At 53.8% G+C, this 18,319-nt stretch overlaps 2 protein-coding genes across 2 annotated transcripts in view; one reads left to right on the top strand and one right to left on the bottom strand.

Annotated features, from left to right (window-relative positions):
• The window catches only part of LOC136005027 (E3 ubiquitin-protein ligase NEDD4-like), a 53,557-nt gene extending 50,549 nt beyond the window's left edge, over positions 1-3,008 (bottom strand). Inside the window, exon 1 of the mRNA XM_065662133.1 lies at positions 2,997-3,008. The gene's annotated coding sequence lies outside the window, so the exon portion shown is untranslated. The remainder of the gene's footprint in view (positions 1-2,996) is intronic.
• Positions 3,009-3,993: 985 nt separating this feature from the next.
• Positions 3,994-18,125, top strand: LOC136005030 (phospholipid-transporting ATPase IC-like). Its single transcript, XM_065662135.1, has 28 exons — positions 3,994-4,271; positions 7,464-7,654; positions 8,425-8,522; positions 8,929-9,042; positions 9,208-9,306; positions 9,402-9,463; positions 9,817-9,889; positions 10,006-10,076; positions 10,432-10,514; positions 10,754-10,912; positions 11,066-11,154; positions 11,251-11,441; positions 11,712-11,920; positions 11,987-12,030; positions 12,130-12,286; positions 12,631-12,819; positions 13,076-13,188; positions 13,302-13,466; positions 13,596-13,707; positions 13,862-13,937; positions 14,423-14,555; positions 14,666-14,951; positions 15,317-15,540; positions 15,943-16,026; positions 16,137-16,382; positions 16,564-16,702; positions 17,070-17,200; positions 17,518-18,125. The coding sequence occupies exons 2-28, from the start codon at positions 7,474-7,476 to the stop codon at positions 17,749-17,751; spliced, it is 3,762 nt and encodes a 1,253-aa protein (XP_065518207.1). The 5' UTR covers positions 3,994-4,271; positions 7,464-7,473; the 3' UTR covers positions 17,752-18,125.
• Positions 18,126-18,319: the final 194 nt, after the last annotated feature.

The following is an 18,319-nucleotide window of genomic DNA, read 5'->3' as shown; positions in this document are numbered from 1 at the left end:
GGGGAGCTGCTGCACGCGCTGATCCCTCTCCTTGCAGCCATTTGGGAATGCTTTGGGATAAGTGAGCTCTTTCTGCCCCATCAGGTCTTGTTTCATTCCAGGACTGTGCCCATCTGCTTCCAGACCCGGAATGGGAACTGAGGATCCCTATGTGAGAGCCTTCTGCTGGCTCAGGAACCAAAGTGATGGATAAACCATCTCCAGCCCTTCCTACCTATCCTGCTGCTGCAATATTCCTACAGGAATTCTTGTTACGGAGGGATAGGAATAAAGCTGAGTCCTTTCCCAGGCTCATGAATGGTTTGGGTGGAAGGGACCTTAAAGCTTATCCAGTTCCAACAGGGACACCTTCCACTAGAGCAGCTTGCTCCAAGTCTCATCCAGCCTGGCCTTGGACGCTGCCAGGGATGCAGATGCAGCTTTGATACCTTCCCTTCTCCTGTGGGATCCATTATGGGATGGAATTCCTGCTACAGCTGCCTGGCAGAGTAGTTTCTCCCCCCTTTAGCAGGGTAGCAAGCCAGGAGTAGGCTAATACCACCGTACACAAGCTGGGCTCATAGTCCTAAGGAACGCAAAGCGAGTTCTGATCACACAGGTCCCTCCCAGAGTAACTGCAGGGAAGCCCAGGATGGATCCCTTTGGATATAGGAGGTTTTGCTGCTGCTCCAGTCAAGCCAAGCCAAATTCCCTTCTCCCAGGGCAGCAGCTCAGCCCAAATGCGCCCTTCAGTGCATGCACCCATGCGAGACGGAATCAGTCAGAGGCAAACCCTCGGAGATGCACAATGAAGCACATGAGGCATGAGCTGAATCAGAAGGATGCTCCCTTCAGGCAAGAAGCATCCAGTCACTAAGGCAGGAACAGGCAGAAAACGTGGAATCCCAGAGCGGGTGGGATGGAAGGGACCTTGCAGCTCACCCAGGGACGCCTTCCCCTAGAGCAGGTTGCTCCAAGCCCCGTCCACGCTGGCCTTGAACAGGGATGAGAAGAGGCAGGCTTACAACCCGTTGGAAGGACGGAGTAACCTTGCCTTTAGAGCAGAACAGGGTCGGGAATGAACCCCAGCGACCTCAGAGCCAGCAAGTGAGCCAATTGCTGCTGCGCGGAGCTGCTGGAGGCGATGCAGTGGTGTGGTTCTCCATCTGTTGGCCAGAGGAAGGAGTAACAGCGGTCCCGAAAGCGGGAGAGCATAGAGCCATGGAATTCCACACGGCCTGGGGGCTGGAAGGGACCTTAAACTCCTCTAGTTCCAATAGGGACACCTTCCACTAGAGTGGGTTGCTCCAACCTGGCCTTGAGCACTGGCAGAGATGGGGCAGCTCCAGCTTCTCCTTTCAACCCATCCCAGTGTCCCACCACTCTCCCAGGTAAAAACTTCCCAATATCCCATCTCTGAGTCCCCTCTGGCAGGTTAAAGCCATTCCCATCGATGGGCACTTGATTTGGACCTAACCCTCATAGTCGCTGCTGTGTAGCAAGAGTTCTACATAGCACTTAAGCAGTTCTTTAACACGTATTTGTTCCCATTCTGACTTGAATCATTCAGCAGGAAGCAGGGAATGATGTGGCTCCTCTTCCTATCCATGTTTTATGTATAACTCTGGGTTTGAATCCCCCTTTCAAGTAGAAGAGCTCTTCTGGGGGGCTGAGATACCCATCAGGGTATTAAATCCCATCAGGGTATTAAGCCTGCAGTGAAGTTACGCCATCCCAGCGTGCTCTCAGCTTACTTTGGGCTGATCAAACAAAGCCCAACTGTCAGCTTGTGGAATAACAACTATTCCTGTGCCAGACTTCGGAGACAGATTCGGTGGCAAGAAATCCACGGAGAAAGAGCCAGGAAGGGAACTGGAGGTACCTGAGCACGGTGTGTGAGCAGCAGCAGCTCCTCCATCACACCATGTACAGAAGAGCTGCAGCATGGACCAGCACTTTGTGTGTCCAAAGGAATATTTAGGGCATTTATCATAGCAAATCATCACTGTTAAAGGCTTTTTTCCCCCTATTAATCCTCACCCTGAAAGGGCAAACCTGATGACAAGTGATGAAGCAAAGCCCTGGCCAGAACTGGACCTGAAGTGAATGAAGTTGCTGCTTTGTAAGCCCAAGCGTTTCATTATCCCGTGTGAGGAATCGGAGGCAGGCAGGGAAAGAGGCAGGTGCTGGAAGACACCAAATCCAGCGCCACATTTAGGTGTAGGAATAGAGAAGGCTGTCGCAGCAGAGCTCAAGGAGTACTGCTGCTACTGCAGGATGCACCAAGGCATCGCTTCCCTACCTGCGAGGCCCACGCAAAGAGCACTTGGATGTGGAGCAGCAGCCACCAGCGAGCAGGTTCTATTGCTCCTCTCAGCTGAACGGCTCCCCAGTGCTCTCAGCCAGATCAAACACACTTTGATCAGCTCAGCCTGCAGCAAGGGAGCAGAGATCTGATGCGGATTGATTCAAACCCGCACGATGCCAAGCGCCTGAGCTGATGTTTATCCCCTGCTTCTAGACCTGCTCAATAATAACACTTGATTTAGGCCAAACTGAGAGCATCTGGGAAGGCAGAAACTACTTTTCTCATTTCAATTTGCATTTGGGGCCACAGAGAAGCTTTTCACTCCCCTTTGGGTTGCTCAGTGAGGGCAGGTTGAGCTCAGGGGGAGGCTGGTTTCAAGTGATGGCAGTGTTGGACATCCCTGCACACCCCAGTCAATGCTTTGCCACTATTCTGTGTATATGAAGTGGAGTTGGGCTGCTCCCGGAGGAGAAACAAACCCTGCAAACAGCAAAAGCAGGACCCCAAAGCCCCCAAACCCCAAAGCCGTGCTCGGGGTGCATTCAGCACCGCGCTGTGCGCTGCTCAGCATCCATCCTGCATGGATGGAGGGTGAGGGACCAGTAGGATGAGGCTGCTGGCGCTGCACCTGCAGGATGGCCCCAGGGCTGCAGACATGGGGTGGGTGCGTGTTTGTGTTTGGGTGTCTGCTCGACGGATTAACACTTACAGTTGGAGCTTGTCACATCCGTTCCCATCAGGTCCTTGAGGTCTTTACATGCCTGGAAGAAGAAGAAGAACATGGTGAAAAGGCCTGCAAATGGATAGTCATTGGTCTCAATGTCTGAGCATCCCCTTCCCTCAAAGGGCTCCGGAACCATGAGTCCATTCTAACCCTTTACAAAGGCCAATAGGTTAAAATCGCTCCTAAGGTTAAAGGCCACAAAACCTCACACAGTTTCCTCTGTCACACTGTGCATTAAGTACCTTATGAAGGTGGAATACAGTAAATAAGATGGGACAAAGGAATCCTGTCACTTAAAACACAACAAGGAGGGAGGTCCTACCTCTCCCAAGACACTGATGGTGGTGGCACCGGGATGGAGCCGGGGATGGAGCTGGGGACACAAGGATGGAGCCGGGGACACAAGGATAGAACCAGGGATGGAGCCGGGGACACGGGGATGGAGCTGGGGACACAGAGATGGAGCCGGGGATGGAGCCAGGGATGGAGCTGGGGACACGGGGATAGAGCTGGGGACACAGAGATGGAGCCAGAGACATGGGGATGGAGCCGGGGATGGAGCTGGGGACACAGAGATGGTGCTGGGGATGGAGCCAGAGACATGGGGATGGAGCCAGGGATGGAGCTGGGGACACAGAGATGGTGCTGGGGATGGAGCCGGGGATGGAGCTGGGGACACAGGAATGGAGCCAGGGATGGAGCTGGGGACACAGAGATGGTGCTGGGGATGGAGCCAGGGACACAGGGATGGAGCCGGGGATGGAGCCGGGGACACGGGGATGGAGCCGGGGACGGAGCCGGGGATGGCGCCGGCGCCGAGGCGCCGCTGAGCCCCGCTCCTCTGGCCCACGGCGGGGCCGGTCCCGAGGGGCCGAGGCCGGGGCTGCCCCCGCTGCCCTCCGCCGGCAGCGGCGGGGCCGGGCCGGGGCCGTGTCCCCTCGGGGGGCACCGTGCGTGCGCGGCGCCGCTCCGCCTCCCCCGACGGCGTGGCCGCGGCCGTGTCCGGGCCCGGCCGAGCGGGGGAACCCGTTTGTCCGGTCTGACGGCGGCTCCCGCGGGGCGGGCTCGGGGCCGCCGGACGGATGAGAGGGCCCTGAGCGAGCGAGCGAGCGGCGGAGCGGGCCCGGAGGGCGCTTCCTCGGCGGGACACGGCGGGCTCGGGGTGCGAGGGCGGCGATGGCGGCGTCCGGGGGGCACCCGCGGCTCCGGTAGCGCCGTGAGGGCTCCAGCGGGGCCGTCCTCATCCGGGAGCTCGGGCAGGTGAGGCCTCCGCTGGCGCAAGCGGACCTGAGCCCCGGCGGGGATCGGCGGCTCTGTCTCGCCTCCCCCCACGAGGATGGGGCTCAGCTGAGGCTCAGGCTCAGCGCAGCGCGAGGAGCTGGGTCCTCTGTGGGCATCCCGAGGCCGAAACGTCGGGATGAGGAAGGAATTCTTGGCTGGGAGGGGACCGAATGGAGCTTAATGTTTGTGAGCCCTTTGCTTCTGTTGCCTCGGGCTAGCTCTGCTTCTGGCTCCTTCCTGCCTCGCTGCCCACAAACGAGGAAAGCAGCTTGGGGGTTGTGGGCTGCTTACTCATTAGGCAGCGTTTATAGAGCCCTGAGAGCAGAAATAGGTGCTCTGCGGAGGAACCATCCTCGTTCTGCGGACAGGAGTCATCCCGAAGATGACTTTGAACCTGCTCTCCCCTGAGCCGGCCCCTGCGAACTGAGCCGCTTTGCGGAGCTGTAATTGAATGCAGGGTGGGAGCCAGGAGCTCCCGAAAGCTCAGGCAGGCTCCGTGTGTGGCTTACCCCATGGCCCTGGGCAAAGCACTTGACCTTGCCGTGCTGCTGGGCACCGCGGGGGCGAGCGGCTCAGATCCCTAGGGAATGCTGCTCCCTGAGCCGCTCCGCTGGCTCACAGAGCAGAGCGTCCTGGGGGAGCTGTTCTGGAAGCTGGGTTTTCCCCTTGTGTGTTCTCCTGTACAGTTGAAATCTCTCTCTAACGGCATTAGAGGTGTTCTATGGATGCTCTCATCGGGAAATAGCTAAGGGAAGCACCAGAAAGTGACCCTCTGCCTAAGAGGAGGCAGCATGGATGGGTTTGGAGAGCTTCTTACTGCACGCACAGCATCTCATGAGCCAAGAAGGGCCCGAACCCTTCTCCTACGGCTCATGTGTGCTCCAGAGGCGTGTTCTCCTCTGTTGAAGCCCTTCTATACCGTGAACCTTGAGAGGCAGCGCAACGACCAAAGAGGCAGGTTGAAACCCCTCCAAAGTACACCCAAAGCAAAGGTTACCCAGCTTGATAATCTCCTGCAAGATAACTTCTCTTGCCATGGGCTTCAGCTGGTGGAAGAGCTGCATCTCTGTTAATGGACAATCCCAGGGCAGATAACGGGGATGTTATCATCTTGTGCCTGCACGTGCCTTCTCCCGGAGTCAGGGAATGGTTCCAGCCCAAACCATCACCTCCCTTTAACCAAGCTGGGGTAGAACAGCGTTTGGAGGGGAGCTTCCGCAGAGCCAAGTGTTCCAGGGTCACCTCCTGATGGTGCAGGGTCATGCTGGCATCAAGTTGATTCCTCTGCGGGTATCCCGAGCTCGGCTGTGTGTGAGGCCAATGAAATCTCCTGGAGCTGGAAGGAATCCGGTTTGGGAAGCTCGTGATCCTCACAGCTCTAAAGGTAGAGCTGAAACACCTCTTACTGAGCGGTTGCTCTCCGAGCATCACATGAAGCTGTTTCCACGGCAGTTCACGACAGCCTGACCATCATCTTCAGGTCTTCTCCATCTCGTGTGTGGCAGTACTCATACCACCAGGTATGAGGTGGTTGCTGGTGTCCGTGAGTGCTTTATCCATAACCATCTCCTAATCGCTCGGATTTGACCCTTTCCTGGTGGGAATTCTGAGTCACCTCACCTGGAGCATGGGTGGGAACTTCCTGCAAGGCCACAGCGCAATGAGAAAGGAGCGTGGAGCCAGAAGTTCTGCTATTGATCAGTTGTCAAAGCCTAGACAAGGAACCCCCTGTGTGTCCCCACTCCATCGGGGTGCTTTGCCCCTGGATCCTAAAGGTCTCCTCCAGCCTGGTTGCTTGTGTGTTTGCCACACGTGGTGTGAGCACTCAGCACTTGTTTCCAGCACGGAGGACCAGGACGTGCCTCCCAGCTCCTGTTTCACAGCAGCATCACTCCCCCCCTCCCCCTGACCTGCCACCGCTTTGAGGTCCCTTCTCCTGCCAAGTAGGTGCCAAGAAACTTAACCTGGAGCCACTTTGTCACCGTGTCCCTGGGGGGCTCCTTCTCCTTCCATCCCACCCCATCTCTGCTCTGTTCTTGCTCTGGGTGCCTCTGTAGCTCCTCCGCTTGGACCAGCGTCGCCCCCAGTGCCGGTGGTCCCCAAGGGCAGGGTAGGTATAGGGATGCTTCTGGAACAGAGAGCAAATGCACTGGGGTTCCTTTGGCATTCTGCTGAGCCTCTGCATGATTAATGAGTTCATTAATCATTAAGCTGCTCATTAGTAAAGATTAATAGGCTGAAGGCTGGGTCTGTGTGTGCCTTGGTTTGCTTCTCTTGGAGTGAGGGGGATTCAGAGGTGTGGTGGTGCTTCAAGGACCAGGCATGTGAGGACCGTCAGCTCTTCCCCTCCTGCAGGTCAGGTATTACAAGCTGAACCCTTGTCTGTTTTGTATAGATAATTCCAAGAGGAATTCTGGATCAAGCTGCCAGAGGGGAGATTGTGATGGGATCTTAGGAAGTTCTTCCCTGTGAGGGTGGGGGGACACTGGGATGGCTTGGAGACGCTGGGGCTGCCCCATCCCTGGCAGTGTTCAAGGGCTTGGAGCAACCTGCTCTTGTGGAAAGTATCCCTATTGGAACTAGTTTCAATACTATGGAACACTTATGGACTCATAGGGTCATGGAATGGTTTGGCTTGGAAGGGACCTGAAAGCTCACCCGGTTCCACTCCCTTGGAACAGGACCTTGAGCTCCCAGCCAAAGGCCCTGTCATTTGAGCAGCATATTAAGTGCTCATGTAATATTTACATCTCCATTACAAGGGGGATTAAGGACAGTGCAAACCCTGATGTTGAACCTGCAGGGAGGGCAGAGGAAGCAAGGACCGGCTTGGATGAGCCTGGCACAGAGCTTGAGCGGTGTGACCTCAACCCTGCCTGCCAGGGCCCTGGTTCTTGCCCCACTGCGGCCAAGTGGAGCTCCATAGGGAACCATGCAGTGGCCACTGGGAGTGATGCTCCCTCATTCCCCCATCCCACTGGATGTGCCTCAGCCTCTGCGTGAGCACACAGAGCAGTAATGAAGGAGCTGCTGTGGCCAGAGCTGCCCCATGACTTGGAGCTGGTTTCAGATGGGGCTTTTGGTGACCACCACCACCAGATGAGGTGACAGGGACGTGGTTCAGCACTTGCCGTGTTAACTCCTGCCCTGCCTCCCCTCCTGTGCTCACAGTGTGCTCAGCATGATCTCGGAGAGGGACTCGGAGACCACCTTTGAGGAGTATTCCCAACCCAACGATGAGGTGATGCCCTACAGTGACGATGAAACCGAGGAGGAGCTGGACCCTCAGCAGCCTGGGGCTAAAACAGGCCAGGCCCAGAGCAACAGAGACACCCGGGAGAGCAGAGACACCTCGAGGAAAGGTAATAGTGGGATGAAACCGGGACTGGGAAGAGGCGGAGCCTCCTGTGGGTCAGTCTGACTTGTGCCTGGTCATTAGGGTGGCTTCTCTGAGTAGTAATGGGTGGCAGAATGAAGCTCGGCCTCATTCCAAGCAGAGCTCAGGGCCAGTTGGTTGCATAAAGGTGATGAGCTGCACGGTGACCTTGTCTTTAAGGCAGAGAAGAGCTCAGACACAGCTCCACATCCTGCTCTTGCCCATCACTTGGACACCTGAAGCAGCAGCAGCATCCCCCGCTCATAGGAATGGGAGAGAACCTGCTCTGCATTCTCCCCATGTAAGCACAAGGCCGTGCTGCCCACGCAGTGAACGGCACCCGAGTTAGTACCCAACCTATGGAGCAATCCCACCAAACGCAAAGCGCATCCGTGAAGGACAATTCCTGTGGCTGGGAGAGAGGAGCTGCTGACTCAGGAAAGCTGCATTTCCAAACACTGCTCCTCATCCTTCCCAGGCAAAGCCTCCCGTGGGCTGGCTCCAAAACTGACCGGATGACTCCAGCCGGGAATCTCTGATGTGGGCAGGGCCCAACTGTTGGCTGGATTAACAGGGCCGTTCCTGGGGCGGGCTTGAGGGAGCTGCAAGGGACTTCGGGCAAGGGATGTAGGGACAGGAGGAGGACAAATAGCCTGGAAACTGATGGGAGACCTAACCCTGCTTTAAAAGGTGCCATTTGAGAGAGAACCTGGCTTGTCCATTGCCAACAGTGAGGTTTTGACCTTCTCTCTTCAGACTGCAGCTGGCAAGTGAAAGCAAACGACCACCACTTCTACCAGCAGCCCCAGTTCAAGAGAACAATGTTCCTGTGCTTCAAGAGAAGCAAATACAAAGTAAGTCCCCTCTGGTTTAATTAGGGGGAATTACTTCCTTAAGAACAGCATTCCAGTGCCCAAAGGGGCTACAAGAAAACTGGGATGGAGGGACAGGGCAATGGGAATGGCCTGAACCTGACAAAGGGGAGATGGAGATGGCCTTCACCTCCTTTAGCTGGGTAGAAGTTGTACCCTTTCCACACGGGTGCAGCGCTTTCTGCTCCTCGGTGTAGCTAAAGCTTCAGTCGGAGATTCCCTGGTGGGTTTTAATGGCATGGGAATGGCTCTTTGTGTGCCTGCTTGAGGGGACCCCTACTGAGGAAAGGAACCACTCCATCAAGGCTGATAGGGAAGGTTGATAGAAGTACACATGTACTGCAAGAAGAAGCTGCTGTGCTCAATGATGTTTGCTCTCCTTCTGCAGGGCAATGCCATCAAGACCTACAAGTACAACCCAATCACGTTCCTACCCCTGAATCTCTTGGAGCAGTTCAAGAGAGCGGCCAACTTCTACTTCCTTGTTCTCCTCATCCTGCAGGTAAGGAAGGCAGAGGGAATGCCAGCTGGGAGGTGAGTCTGAGTTGCTCATTACTCACCCGAGTAATATCTTCCTCACCTTTGTCTGATGTGTTGGCTTCCTTCCTTAAAGCCCGATCACTATGAAATGTCTCTGAATTGAACTGATTTCATGTGTCTCTTGCAGTCAATTCCCCAGATCAGCACCCTGTCATGGTACACAACACTGGTGCCCTTACTCCTGGTGCTGGGCATAACTGCAGTCAAAGACCTGGTGGATGACATTGTAAGAAACACTTTCTATTGCTATAAAAGACAAGGAAATAGGTTATATCTATAACTGTGATTGATAGAGAGAACATGGCCTGCTCCTGCTTTCAGGCTCGCCACAGGATGGACAATGAGGTGAATAACAGGAGATGTGAAGTCATCAGGGATGGAAGGTTTGTGCTCATCCCTCCTTCGCTCTAATGTTTGTGGCCTTGGTACTAAGATCTTAACCCAGCTCCTTGTTGGCTGTGTGAAAACCTGATTGAAAAAGGAAGGGAATTACCCACAGGAGTAACTTCAACTCACGTACATGGTGCTAAATCAGTGCTAAAAGCAACTTAAGAAGGACCACGTGTAGGTGAAGAGGGAGGAGGGAGGTTGGCCTCTGAGTTAAACCCTCAACTAAAAGGCAGTTTCCAAAGGGAAAACCACATCTGACCAAGATGAAATGTTACAATATCCATTACAAGATGTATAGAGTGTTCTAGATTGAAGAACAATCACTGTTAAACTCTCTTGCTGTTAGGTTCAAGAGCACAAAATGGAAAGATATCAAAGTTGGGGATATCCTTCGCCTGAAGAAGAACACTTTTGTTCCTGTAAGTGCTTCAGACACTCGATTTCTGTTCCTCCAGAGCTCCGTGTGAGTCTCCCCTTGGATTTATGGGGAGAGCGTGGATAACCATCTCCCCTTGATGCTTATTTCTTCTCCTAGGCTGATATTTTGCTGTTATCCAGCTCCGAACCAAACAGCCTGTGCTATGTAGAGACAGCTGAGCTAGATGGGTAAGGCTCTGTTTCAGCATTCCTTGGCTTGCAGGGAAAAGAGTAAGAAGGGTGTAATTCAAACTGGCTAAGCTGGAAAACTGTGCCCAGGTTTTGATTCCCACAATTCAAAGATCATTAGAAACTGGTGAGGGATCACTTGGCGGAGGTAGTTGGAGAACATCACACATGGAAGAAAGGCTTGGATTCGTTCAGCCTGGAGAAGGGTGATTGCATCAGTCTTGTGGTATCTCAGAGTTACAAAGAAGATGCTCCCTCCACAAAGCAGCTGCAACCTGGACTTGCTTCCTTTCACCTGCCCTTATTCCCTGTGAGCGGGAAAGCAGCAGCACATCTCTTTATCCCTTCTCCTTAGGGAAACCAACTTGAAGTTCAAGATGGCCCTGGAGGTAACGCACAGATACCTGCAAGAGGAAGGCGCAATGGCAAACTTTGATGGTTGGTACTGCTCCATCCTTACAACTGGCTCAAGTACCACTCCAGCAGTTCACTATGGGTGGGCATGGAAGTGTTGCCAGCAGAAGGAGCTGGATGAGCTTTAAGGTCCCTTTCACCCCAAACCATTCCATGATTCCATGAGCAGTCATTTACTCACAACGCACCGTCACAAAGTAAAACTGGTTCTATCCTGGTACAGATCACTGCTGTGTACTAAAGATGTTCTCCTCCTCGTTTAGGTCTGGTTGAATGTGAGGAGCCAAACAACAGACTGGATAAGTTTGCAGGCACTTTGTTCTGGAGAAACACCAGTTATTCCCTGGATGCTGATAAGATCCTGCTACGCGGATGTAAGATCAGGAATACAGATTTCTGCCACGGCATGGTCATATTTGCAGGTATTGAGGAACATGTGTAATATTGACTCACGAAATCATGCCCTAGGGAGTGAAATGGCCATCTTCATCTTATAAATACTGGTTGGACTTATGTCCCTGTGTTGTAAAATAGTGGGTTTAGCTCTTGGTTGCCTGTTCTATCTTTATTTGTAGGTGCTGACACAAAAATAATGAAGAACAGTGGCAAGACCAGATTTAAGAGGACCAAAATCGACTCCCTGATGAACTACATGGTTTATACTGTAAGTCTGTGGTAAACTTCACAGCTTTGGGCTCGTTTTGAAGCGAACAGAGAGAATGGACACTGAAGAACCATGTTCCCTCTCTGTACATCACAGATCTTCGTTGTCCTCATCCTGCTGTCAGCTGGCCTGGCCATTGGCCACACGTACTGGGAGCAGCAGGTTGGCAACTCCTCCTGGTACCTCTATGATGCTGAAGACTTCAGTCCTCCCTATCGTGGCTTCCTGAACTTCTGGGGCTACATCATCGTCCTCAACACCATGGTCCCCATCTCCCTCTATGTGAGGTAGGTAATACCCTGGCCTTTGATAGGTGATAGGGTTGAATTAACTTACGAGCATCCCAGTCTGCTCCTGCAGTCCATGGAGGAACCTGCTTGGAAAGCAAATTCAGGTGGAAAAATCCTATTTCCAGATTATTCCTCAAACACAGCTCCACGAAACAGGAATAACTTTGATACTGTAACATACTTGAAGTCCTCCAACCCTCTTCTTGGAGTAGAGTGGGAAGGAGATTAAAACCCTGGGAATGAGACCATTCCTTTGGTTTCATTTAGTGTGGAAGTGATCCGTTTTGTCCAAAGCTACTTCATCAACTGGGACCTGCAGATGTATTACCCTGAGAAGGACACTGCTGCCAAGGCCAGAACCACCACCCTCAATGAGCAGCTGGGGCAGATCCACTACATCTTCTCTGACAAGACAGGAACCCTGACCCAGAACATCATGACCTTCAAGAAGTGCTGCATTAATGGCCAGAGATATGGTAAGTGTCTGGTTGTCCAGCTGTTGCTGGCTCCTGTGCCTCCTAACCATGGTCCTTGCATTGCAGGAGACTGCCGGAACGGAGCAGGGCAGCTTCAGAGCCACCCAGAGGTAGGTTGGTGTGACCTGGCTGTGTAGAACAGGGCACGTTCCTTCCATCCTGCCAAAACAATGACACCCGAGGTGACTCCAACTCTGTTTTCCAAGCAGCAAGTGGATTTCAGCTGGAACGTGTATGCAGATGGGAAGTTCTCCTTCTACGATCACTACCTGATAGAGCAAATAAGAGCTGGAAAGGACCCCGAAATACACAAGTTCTTCTTTCTGCTTGCCATTTGCCACACTGTCATGGTTGACATTTCTGATGGTGAGTGCGGTTTGGTTTGCTTGTGGAAGGAGAATCAGTTCATAATCCGCTTGCACAAGGGAGAGAGCCAAAACTAAGATGATCCCCTAAGTCCAAACACGTTTTCAGTGTGGAAACCCAAGTGGTTTCATGCTACTCCTCCTTTACTCACAGCCCTGTAGACTACACAAAGCATTTGCTGCCGGGACAGACACACAGAAGCCAAATGAGTAACTAACTAAATGGGATAGAAACTAAATGCAGAGGTGAAGAGCTTTGGGGGGATTCGTGGATGTGAGGAATAAGGGTGGAAGAGTCACGTGTATGTACGTATTTCTCTTCTCCCCACTGCTGTGGTGGAACAGGTCAGCTCAACTACCAAGCAGCTTCTCCAGATGAAGGAGCCCTGGTTACAGCAGCCAGGAACTTTGGCTACGTGTTCCTCTCCCGCACACAGAACACCATCACTCTGAGCGAGATGGGCACAGAGAGGACGTACGACGTCCTTGCCATCCTGGACTTCAACAGCGACAGGAAGAGGATGTCTGTCATTGGTAAGCTGCTTGCAAGCAACCTTGTGTTTCATAGGTGGCAAAGCACACGGAGGAGAAGTTGGAGTGTGGAGGACTGTGATAGCTCTTAATCCACGAGAAGGGGAAAGGCATTTATCCACCCAATGCTTCACTGAGCATTGTTAGAGGTGACAACGGAGAAGCGTTGGTACTAGACTGAAAGCTCCCGTCTGAAACTCTGCCTTTATGCAGATGTACTCTTGACGCTTTGTTACTCCTCTCTTATTTTACCCCACAGTAAGAGAATCAGGTGGAAACATCCGGTTATACTGTAAAGGGGCTGACACAGTCATCTATGAACGCCTGCACCCGAGGAATCCCAAGAGAGAAGCCACAGAGGAAGCACTGGATGTATGTGTGCGGTTTACCTACCTCCTGAACTTACAGACGCTTTAGTGCTCACTATAACCTCACTCCTAAGCTCTTAAAGCAGGTGTAACAGTGTGTTTGTCACCATCTGTCAGGTATTTGCCAGTGAAACCCTGAGGACCCTCTGCCTGTGCTACAGAGACATCGATCCTGAGGAGTTTGAAGCCTGGAATCAGAAATTCCTGGAGGCCAGTGTGGCCACCACGAACCGTGATGAGGCTCTGGACAAAGTCTATGAGGAAATAGAACAGAACCTGATTGTAAGTCAAGTTTGAACCTTTGAATGTGCTTCTAGAGAACCAGACCTCTCTGAACAGAAGTTATTGGGGCTCAGATCTCCCCAGGCTTTAGAACCACACCAAATGCTTCTATTTCTGACATATTTCCAGCTGCTTGGAGCAACAGCAATAGAAGACAAGCTCCAGGATGGAGTTCCAGAGACTATTGCCAGGCTTTCCAAAGCAGACATCAAAATCTGGGTGCTCACTGGTGACAAAAAAGGTGGGGTTTCATCCTAAAAGCTGGAATAACACAAGAGGGAGCCCAGAGATGCTCTCTGGAGCCAGGCTGAGAGAGCTGGGCTGGGGAAGGCTGAACACTTCCTCCTGATGCAGCTCTGCAGTAAATCCTTGCCTCTGACTACTTTCCATTGTAGAAACGGCTGAAAACATTGGATTTTCCTGTGAGCTCCTAACAGACGAAACCACCATCTGCTACGGAGAAGACACCAGGCAAGTGGGGAGCCCAGGGAAAACCATTCCCTGGATAACATTATCCCTACGCTTTGTCCCCCAGTGACTCCAGGCCCGGGTGGAGCTAAGCAGGTCTCTCCCTAGTGCAAAGCTTGAGTAGCAGCCAAGATTTGCTCTCACTGTGTCCCTGAACTTCACTGTTATCCCAGCTATTCCTTAAGTTCATCCCATGTTCCTGCACACAGTACAGACCTATGCTATAAGCCCAGAAACTTAGTCATAAAGAAATGGTTAATCCCAAGGGAAAACAACATAGGATTGGGAAAAATGGAGCTTTGTAACAGTGTCACAGCTATTCCTGCCTCATTTTCCCAGAGTTTTCCTTACTGGCAAACCTCTTGTAGCACTGCTTAGACCATCACCTAATACATGGCAACCAAAGTCCTTGCAGCATCTCTTTCTTGTAGATTTTGAGGCTGGGAATGATCCAGCTTCAAGTTTATCCCCATTTGTCCTCTATCCAGTGCTCTTCTTCAAACAAGGCTGGAAAACCAGAGGAACACAGCTGGATCCAGTGCACATTCCTCACTGAAAATGAATGAGCCCTTCTTCCAAGGCAGCAGGGATCGTGCTTTAATAATCACTGGCTCCTGGTTGGTACGTACCAGAGATGTTCTCCTGCCTGTTTAGGGCAGTGCTGGATGGACTTGAAGCTCTTTTCCAACCTGGTTGATGCCACGACTCCCTGATTTCCTTTGTTGTCACAGAATGAAATCCTGCTAGAGAAGAAGAAGAAGAAGAAGAAACTGAAGCTCAAGTTCCCCCGAACGGCAGAAGAGGAGAAGAAGCAAAGGGAGAAGAGGCAAAGGGCTGAGGCCTACAAAGAGCAGCAGCAGCAGAACTTTGTGGAGCTGGCCTGTGAGTGCAAGGCTGTGATCTGCTGCCGGGTGACTCCGAAGCAGAAGGCCATGGTGGTGGAGCTGGTGAAGAAGTACAAGAAAGCCATCACTCTGGCTATTGGGGATGGTGCCAATGACGTCAACATGATCAAAAGTAAGGCAGCTGCCAAGCTTCTCCTGATAGGAAAGAGCTCCTCTGGGTGTTCCTCTGCAGCCTCTTCGCTATTGCTCTTTGAGAAGACTCCTCCACCTGTTTAACTTCAGCTCTTGGGCTCTGTTTGCTTCCATCTGTGCTTTCCCTCCTTGCGGAAGCCCTTCAGGAAATGGTTAGTGGGGTTTCCTGGGGGATTTTGTGGCCATTCCCTGTGGAGGGACTTGAATTCTCTGTGGGTTACAAACAGGGAGTGTAAAGAACAAATCCTAATGGGAAAGACAGTTCTGGGCTCTGGTTTCCCTTGTGAAGAGCCCAGAACCGGTGGGAGATTTGCTCACGTTGTGGTGTGTGTTTCCTTCTCGTAGCTGCTCACATTGGAGTTGGGATCAGTGGCCAGGAAGGGATGCAAGCTGTCATGTCCAGTGACTACTCCTTCGGGCAGTTCCGCTACCTCCAGAGGCTGCTGCTGGTCCACGGGCGCTGGTCCTACATTAGGATGTGCAAGTTCTTGAGATACTTCTTCTACAAGAACTTTGCTTTTACTCTGGTCCACATCTGGTATTCCTTCTTCAATGGCTTCTCTGCCCAGGTAAGGAGGTTTCTTGGGTGTAACAGCAAGAGGGAGCATGGCACAGCAAAGCTTTAACCTGGGAGGCGATGGGAGCCTGAAACTGTCATCCATAGTTCCTGTAGGAAAATAGGTGCTTAGTTGCACCTTGTGTAGGTGCAGCAGGATTCGGGCTGGAAGGGACCTTAAAGCTCCTCTAGTTCCAAGAGGAACACCTTCCACTAGGACAGGCTGCTCCCAGGAGGTCCATGTGTGCCGTTCCTGCAGCGTTCCAGGGCAGGAACACGGCTGGTTTGGAGGGAGCAGGGCACCATCACACAGAGCCTTGAGCTAAGGTGTGGAGTAAGCACGGGGCAGGCCACGTAAACCTGGAGTAGAGCGCGCGTGAGCTCTCAGGAGCCAGAGCTTCCTCCTCTCTCGCAGACAGCCTATGAAGACTGGTTCATCACGCTCTACAACGTCTTGTACTCCAGCCTCCCTGTGCTCCTCGTCGGACTGCTCGACCAGGTATTGTGCATGTGCTTGGAACTGGATGGGCTCTAAGGGCCCTTCCAACCCGACCCATCCCTGGAAGCTTACACCGAGAAGCTGCTACAAGTTCTCTTTCTCTTACTAAGGACGTGAGTGACAAGCTGAGCCTCCGCTTCCCCAGGCTCTACGTGGTGGGCCAGAAGGATTTACTCTTTAACTACAAGAAGTTCTTCCTGAGTTTGCTTCACGGAGCCATCACCTCCTTGATCATCTTCTTCATCCCCTACGGAGCCTACCTGAAAACCATGGGGCAGGATGGAGAAGCGCCATCGGATTATCAGTCCTTTGCTGTTACCGCAGCCTCTTCTCTTATATTTGTGGTCAACTTCCAGGCAAGTCAGCTCGGTTTCCTCAGCTCTGGCTCTGCTTTTGACTCCTTAAGCCATGGCAATGAGCAAAAAGCTGCTCCTTGAGGCCTTTTCCTCCCTGTTGATGCTCCCTTGGCAGCTGGTTGAGAGGTGACTCTGCCATGCTCAGAGGAGTTGCTCACCTGGTGCTCTGCTTTGCTTCCAGATTGGTTTGGATACATCCTACTGGACCTTTGTGAACGCCTTCTCCGTGTTTGGGAGCATTGCACTTTACTTTGGGATCACCTTTGACTTCCACAGTGCTGGGATCCACGTTCTCTTCCCTTCCGGCTTTCAGTTCACCGGTGAGTCCTTGTGCTTCGTGGTTCTTGCTCCCGAACTGTGGCCAAAACGATGCTTTATTTGGGAGTACTCCTTCCCTATCAATCAAAATGAGCTGGAATTGGGCATTATCCAGCAGTTGGAGTCCACAAATAGGAACCAGAAGGGCTTGGGCATGAATTTTGTGTAGGAAAAGCGCTTTACAAACTCATTCCTATTATACTCTCCTCATAGTAGAGTCTAAATCAAAGCCTGATGTTGTGCTACACAACGCAACACCCGGCCGTTACACCCACAGAAAACAAGCTGTGCCTTTTAGTATCTTACTTGTGTGTTACACCCACTGGAACAACCACGTAACAGACTCATTTTTGCCTTGTTTATGCCTAGGAACTGCCCCAAACGCTCTGAGACAGCCGTACCTGTGGCTCACCATGATTTTATCCGTCGCTATCTGCTTACTGCCCATAGTGGCGCAGCGTTTCTTAGCCACGACAATCCGGCCTTCGGAAAGCGACAGAGTGAGTAAAGTCTGACGTTGGCTTGGTTAACGGGGCACGGATTTCCCCCCCCGAGTCGCAACGGGGGCTGCTATGCACGCAATTCGATCGGTTTGCCTGGAAGGGACCTCTAAAGCTCGCCCAGGCTGCTCCGACAGCGCCAGGGCTGGGGCAGCCCCAGCTGCTCCATTGCCACCATCCTCATGGGGAAGAACTCCCCTCTACCCCAGCTCCATGTTCCCCCGGGGCAGCTTAAACCCCTTCCCCGCACCCACGCCCCCCGATGCGGCCCGCACCTGCCTTGTGATCCGTAAGGCACGTCCGTGTGCGCACGGCAGGTCCTGAGGCACCGCAGGCAGCTGGCGGCCGAGGAGCAGCACTGGAAGCGGCGGCCGAGCGCCTTCCGGAGGGGAACGTGGGCCCGGCGCTCCGCTTACGCCTTCTCGCACCAGCGCGGCTACGCGGACCTCATCGCCTCCGGGCGCAGCATCCGGAAGAAGCGGGCTCCTCTGGCTGCCGTGCTGGGCGCCGCGGCCCCGGCGCCCCGAGGCCTTCGCACCCGGCCGGACTGACTGAAGCGGCCGGCACCGCCATGGCCCACGCAGCCCCCGCTTTGGGCCTCCTGCTCCCTGCGGGGCCGAGTCCTGGCCCTGCCGGCGGAGGCGGCCCCGGATCCCAGCCCTTCGCCCGCGTTGCGCCGCACCGCAGCCCCCTCCCGGCCGGGCCGGAGGGATCCAAGCGGGGGCAGCGGCGCTGCTCCCCGCCCGGCCCGGTACCACGCTCGCGGGGCCGGAGGGGAGGCCTGTCCCGGCGGCCTCGCGCCTACCGCGACGGCCGCGCGGCGGAGGGAGGGGGCGGATCGCCGTTGTCCCGGCACCCGGCCCGCCTGCCCTGGCCTGTACGCTTCGGAGATCCCCCAATAAAGGCCCTGAAGGTGCTCGGAGGACGCAGGGGGAGGACGTGGAAGTGCCCGCAACGGCGGCGTCGAAGCCGGCCCGGAGCGCCCGGGCAGCGGCTCCCTCAGGGGCCGGCCGAGGGGCGGGGCTTCCCCTCAGGGGCGCGGGGAGGGGGCGTGGCCTCCCCGAGGGGAGGGGCTTTCCCTGGTCACGTGACGCGGCTCCCTCTCCCGCCTTGCGTCTG

Source organism: Lathamus discolor, chromosome Z (assembly GCF_037157495.1).
Source record: "Lathamus discolor isolate bLatDis1 chromosome Z, bLatDis1.hap1, whole genome shotgun sequence".
NCBI classification, from domain to species: Eukaryota; Metazoa; Chordata; class Aves; order Psittaciformes; family Psittacidae; genus Lathamus; species Lathamus discolor.
Note: the sequence above shows the minus strand (reverse complement) of the source record. Positions and strands in the feature narration are given on the sequence as shown.

What these genes read in the sequence shown, in the direction of transcription:
- LOC136005030 (XM_065662135.1), top strand. Translation starts at nt 7,474, where the DNA reads ATGATCTCGGAGAGGGACTCGGAGACCACCTTTGAGGAGTATTCCCAA. An exon ending in AAATAGAACAGAACCTGATT is followed by an intron (nt 13,467 to 13,595) that starts GTAAGTCAAGTT and finishes ACATATTTCCAG; the next exon opens with CTGCTTGGAGCAACAGCAAT. An exon ending in TCGTCGGACTGCTCGACCAG is followed by an intron (nt 16,027 to 16,136) that starts GTATTGTGCATG and finishes TCTCTTACTAAG; the next exon opens with GACGTGAGTGACAAGCTGAG.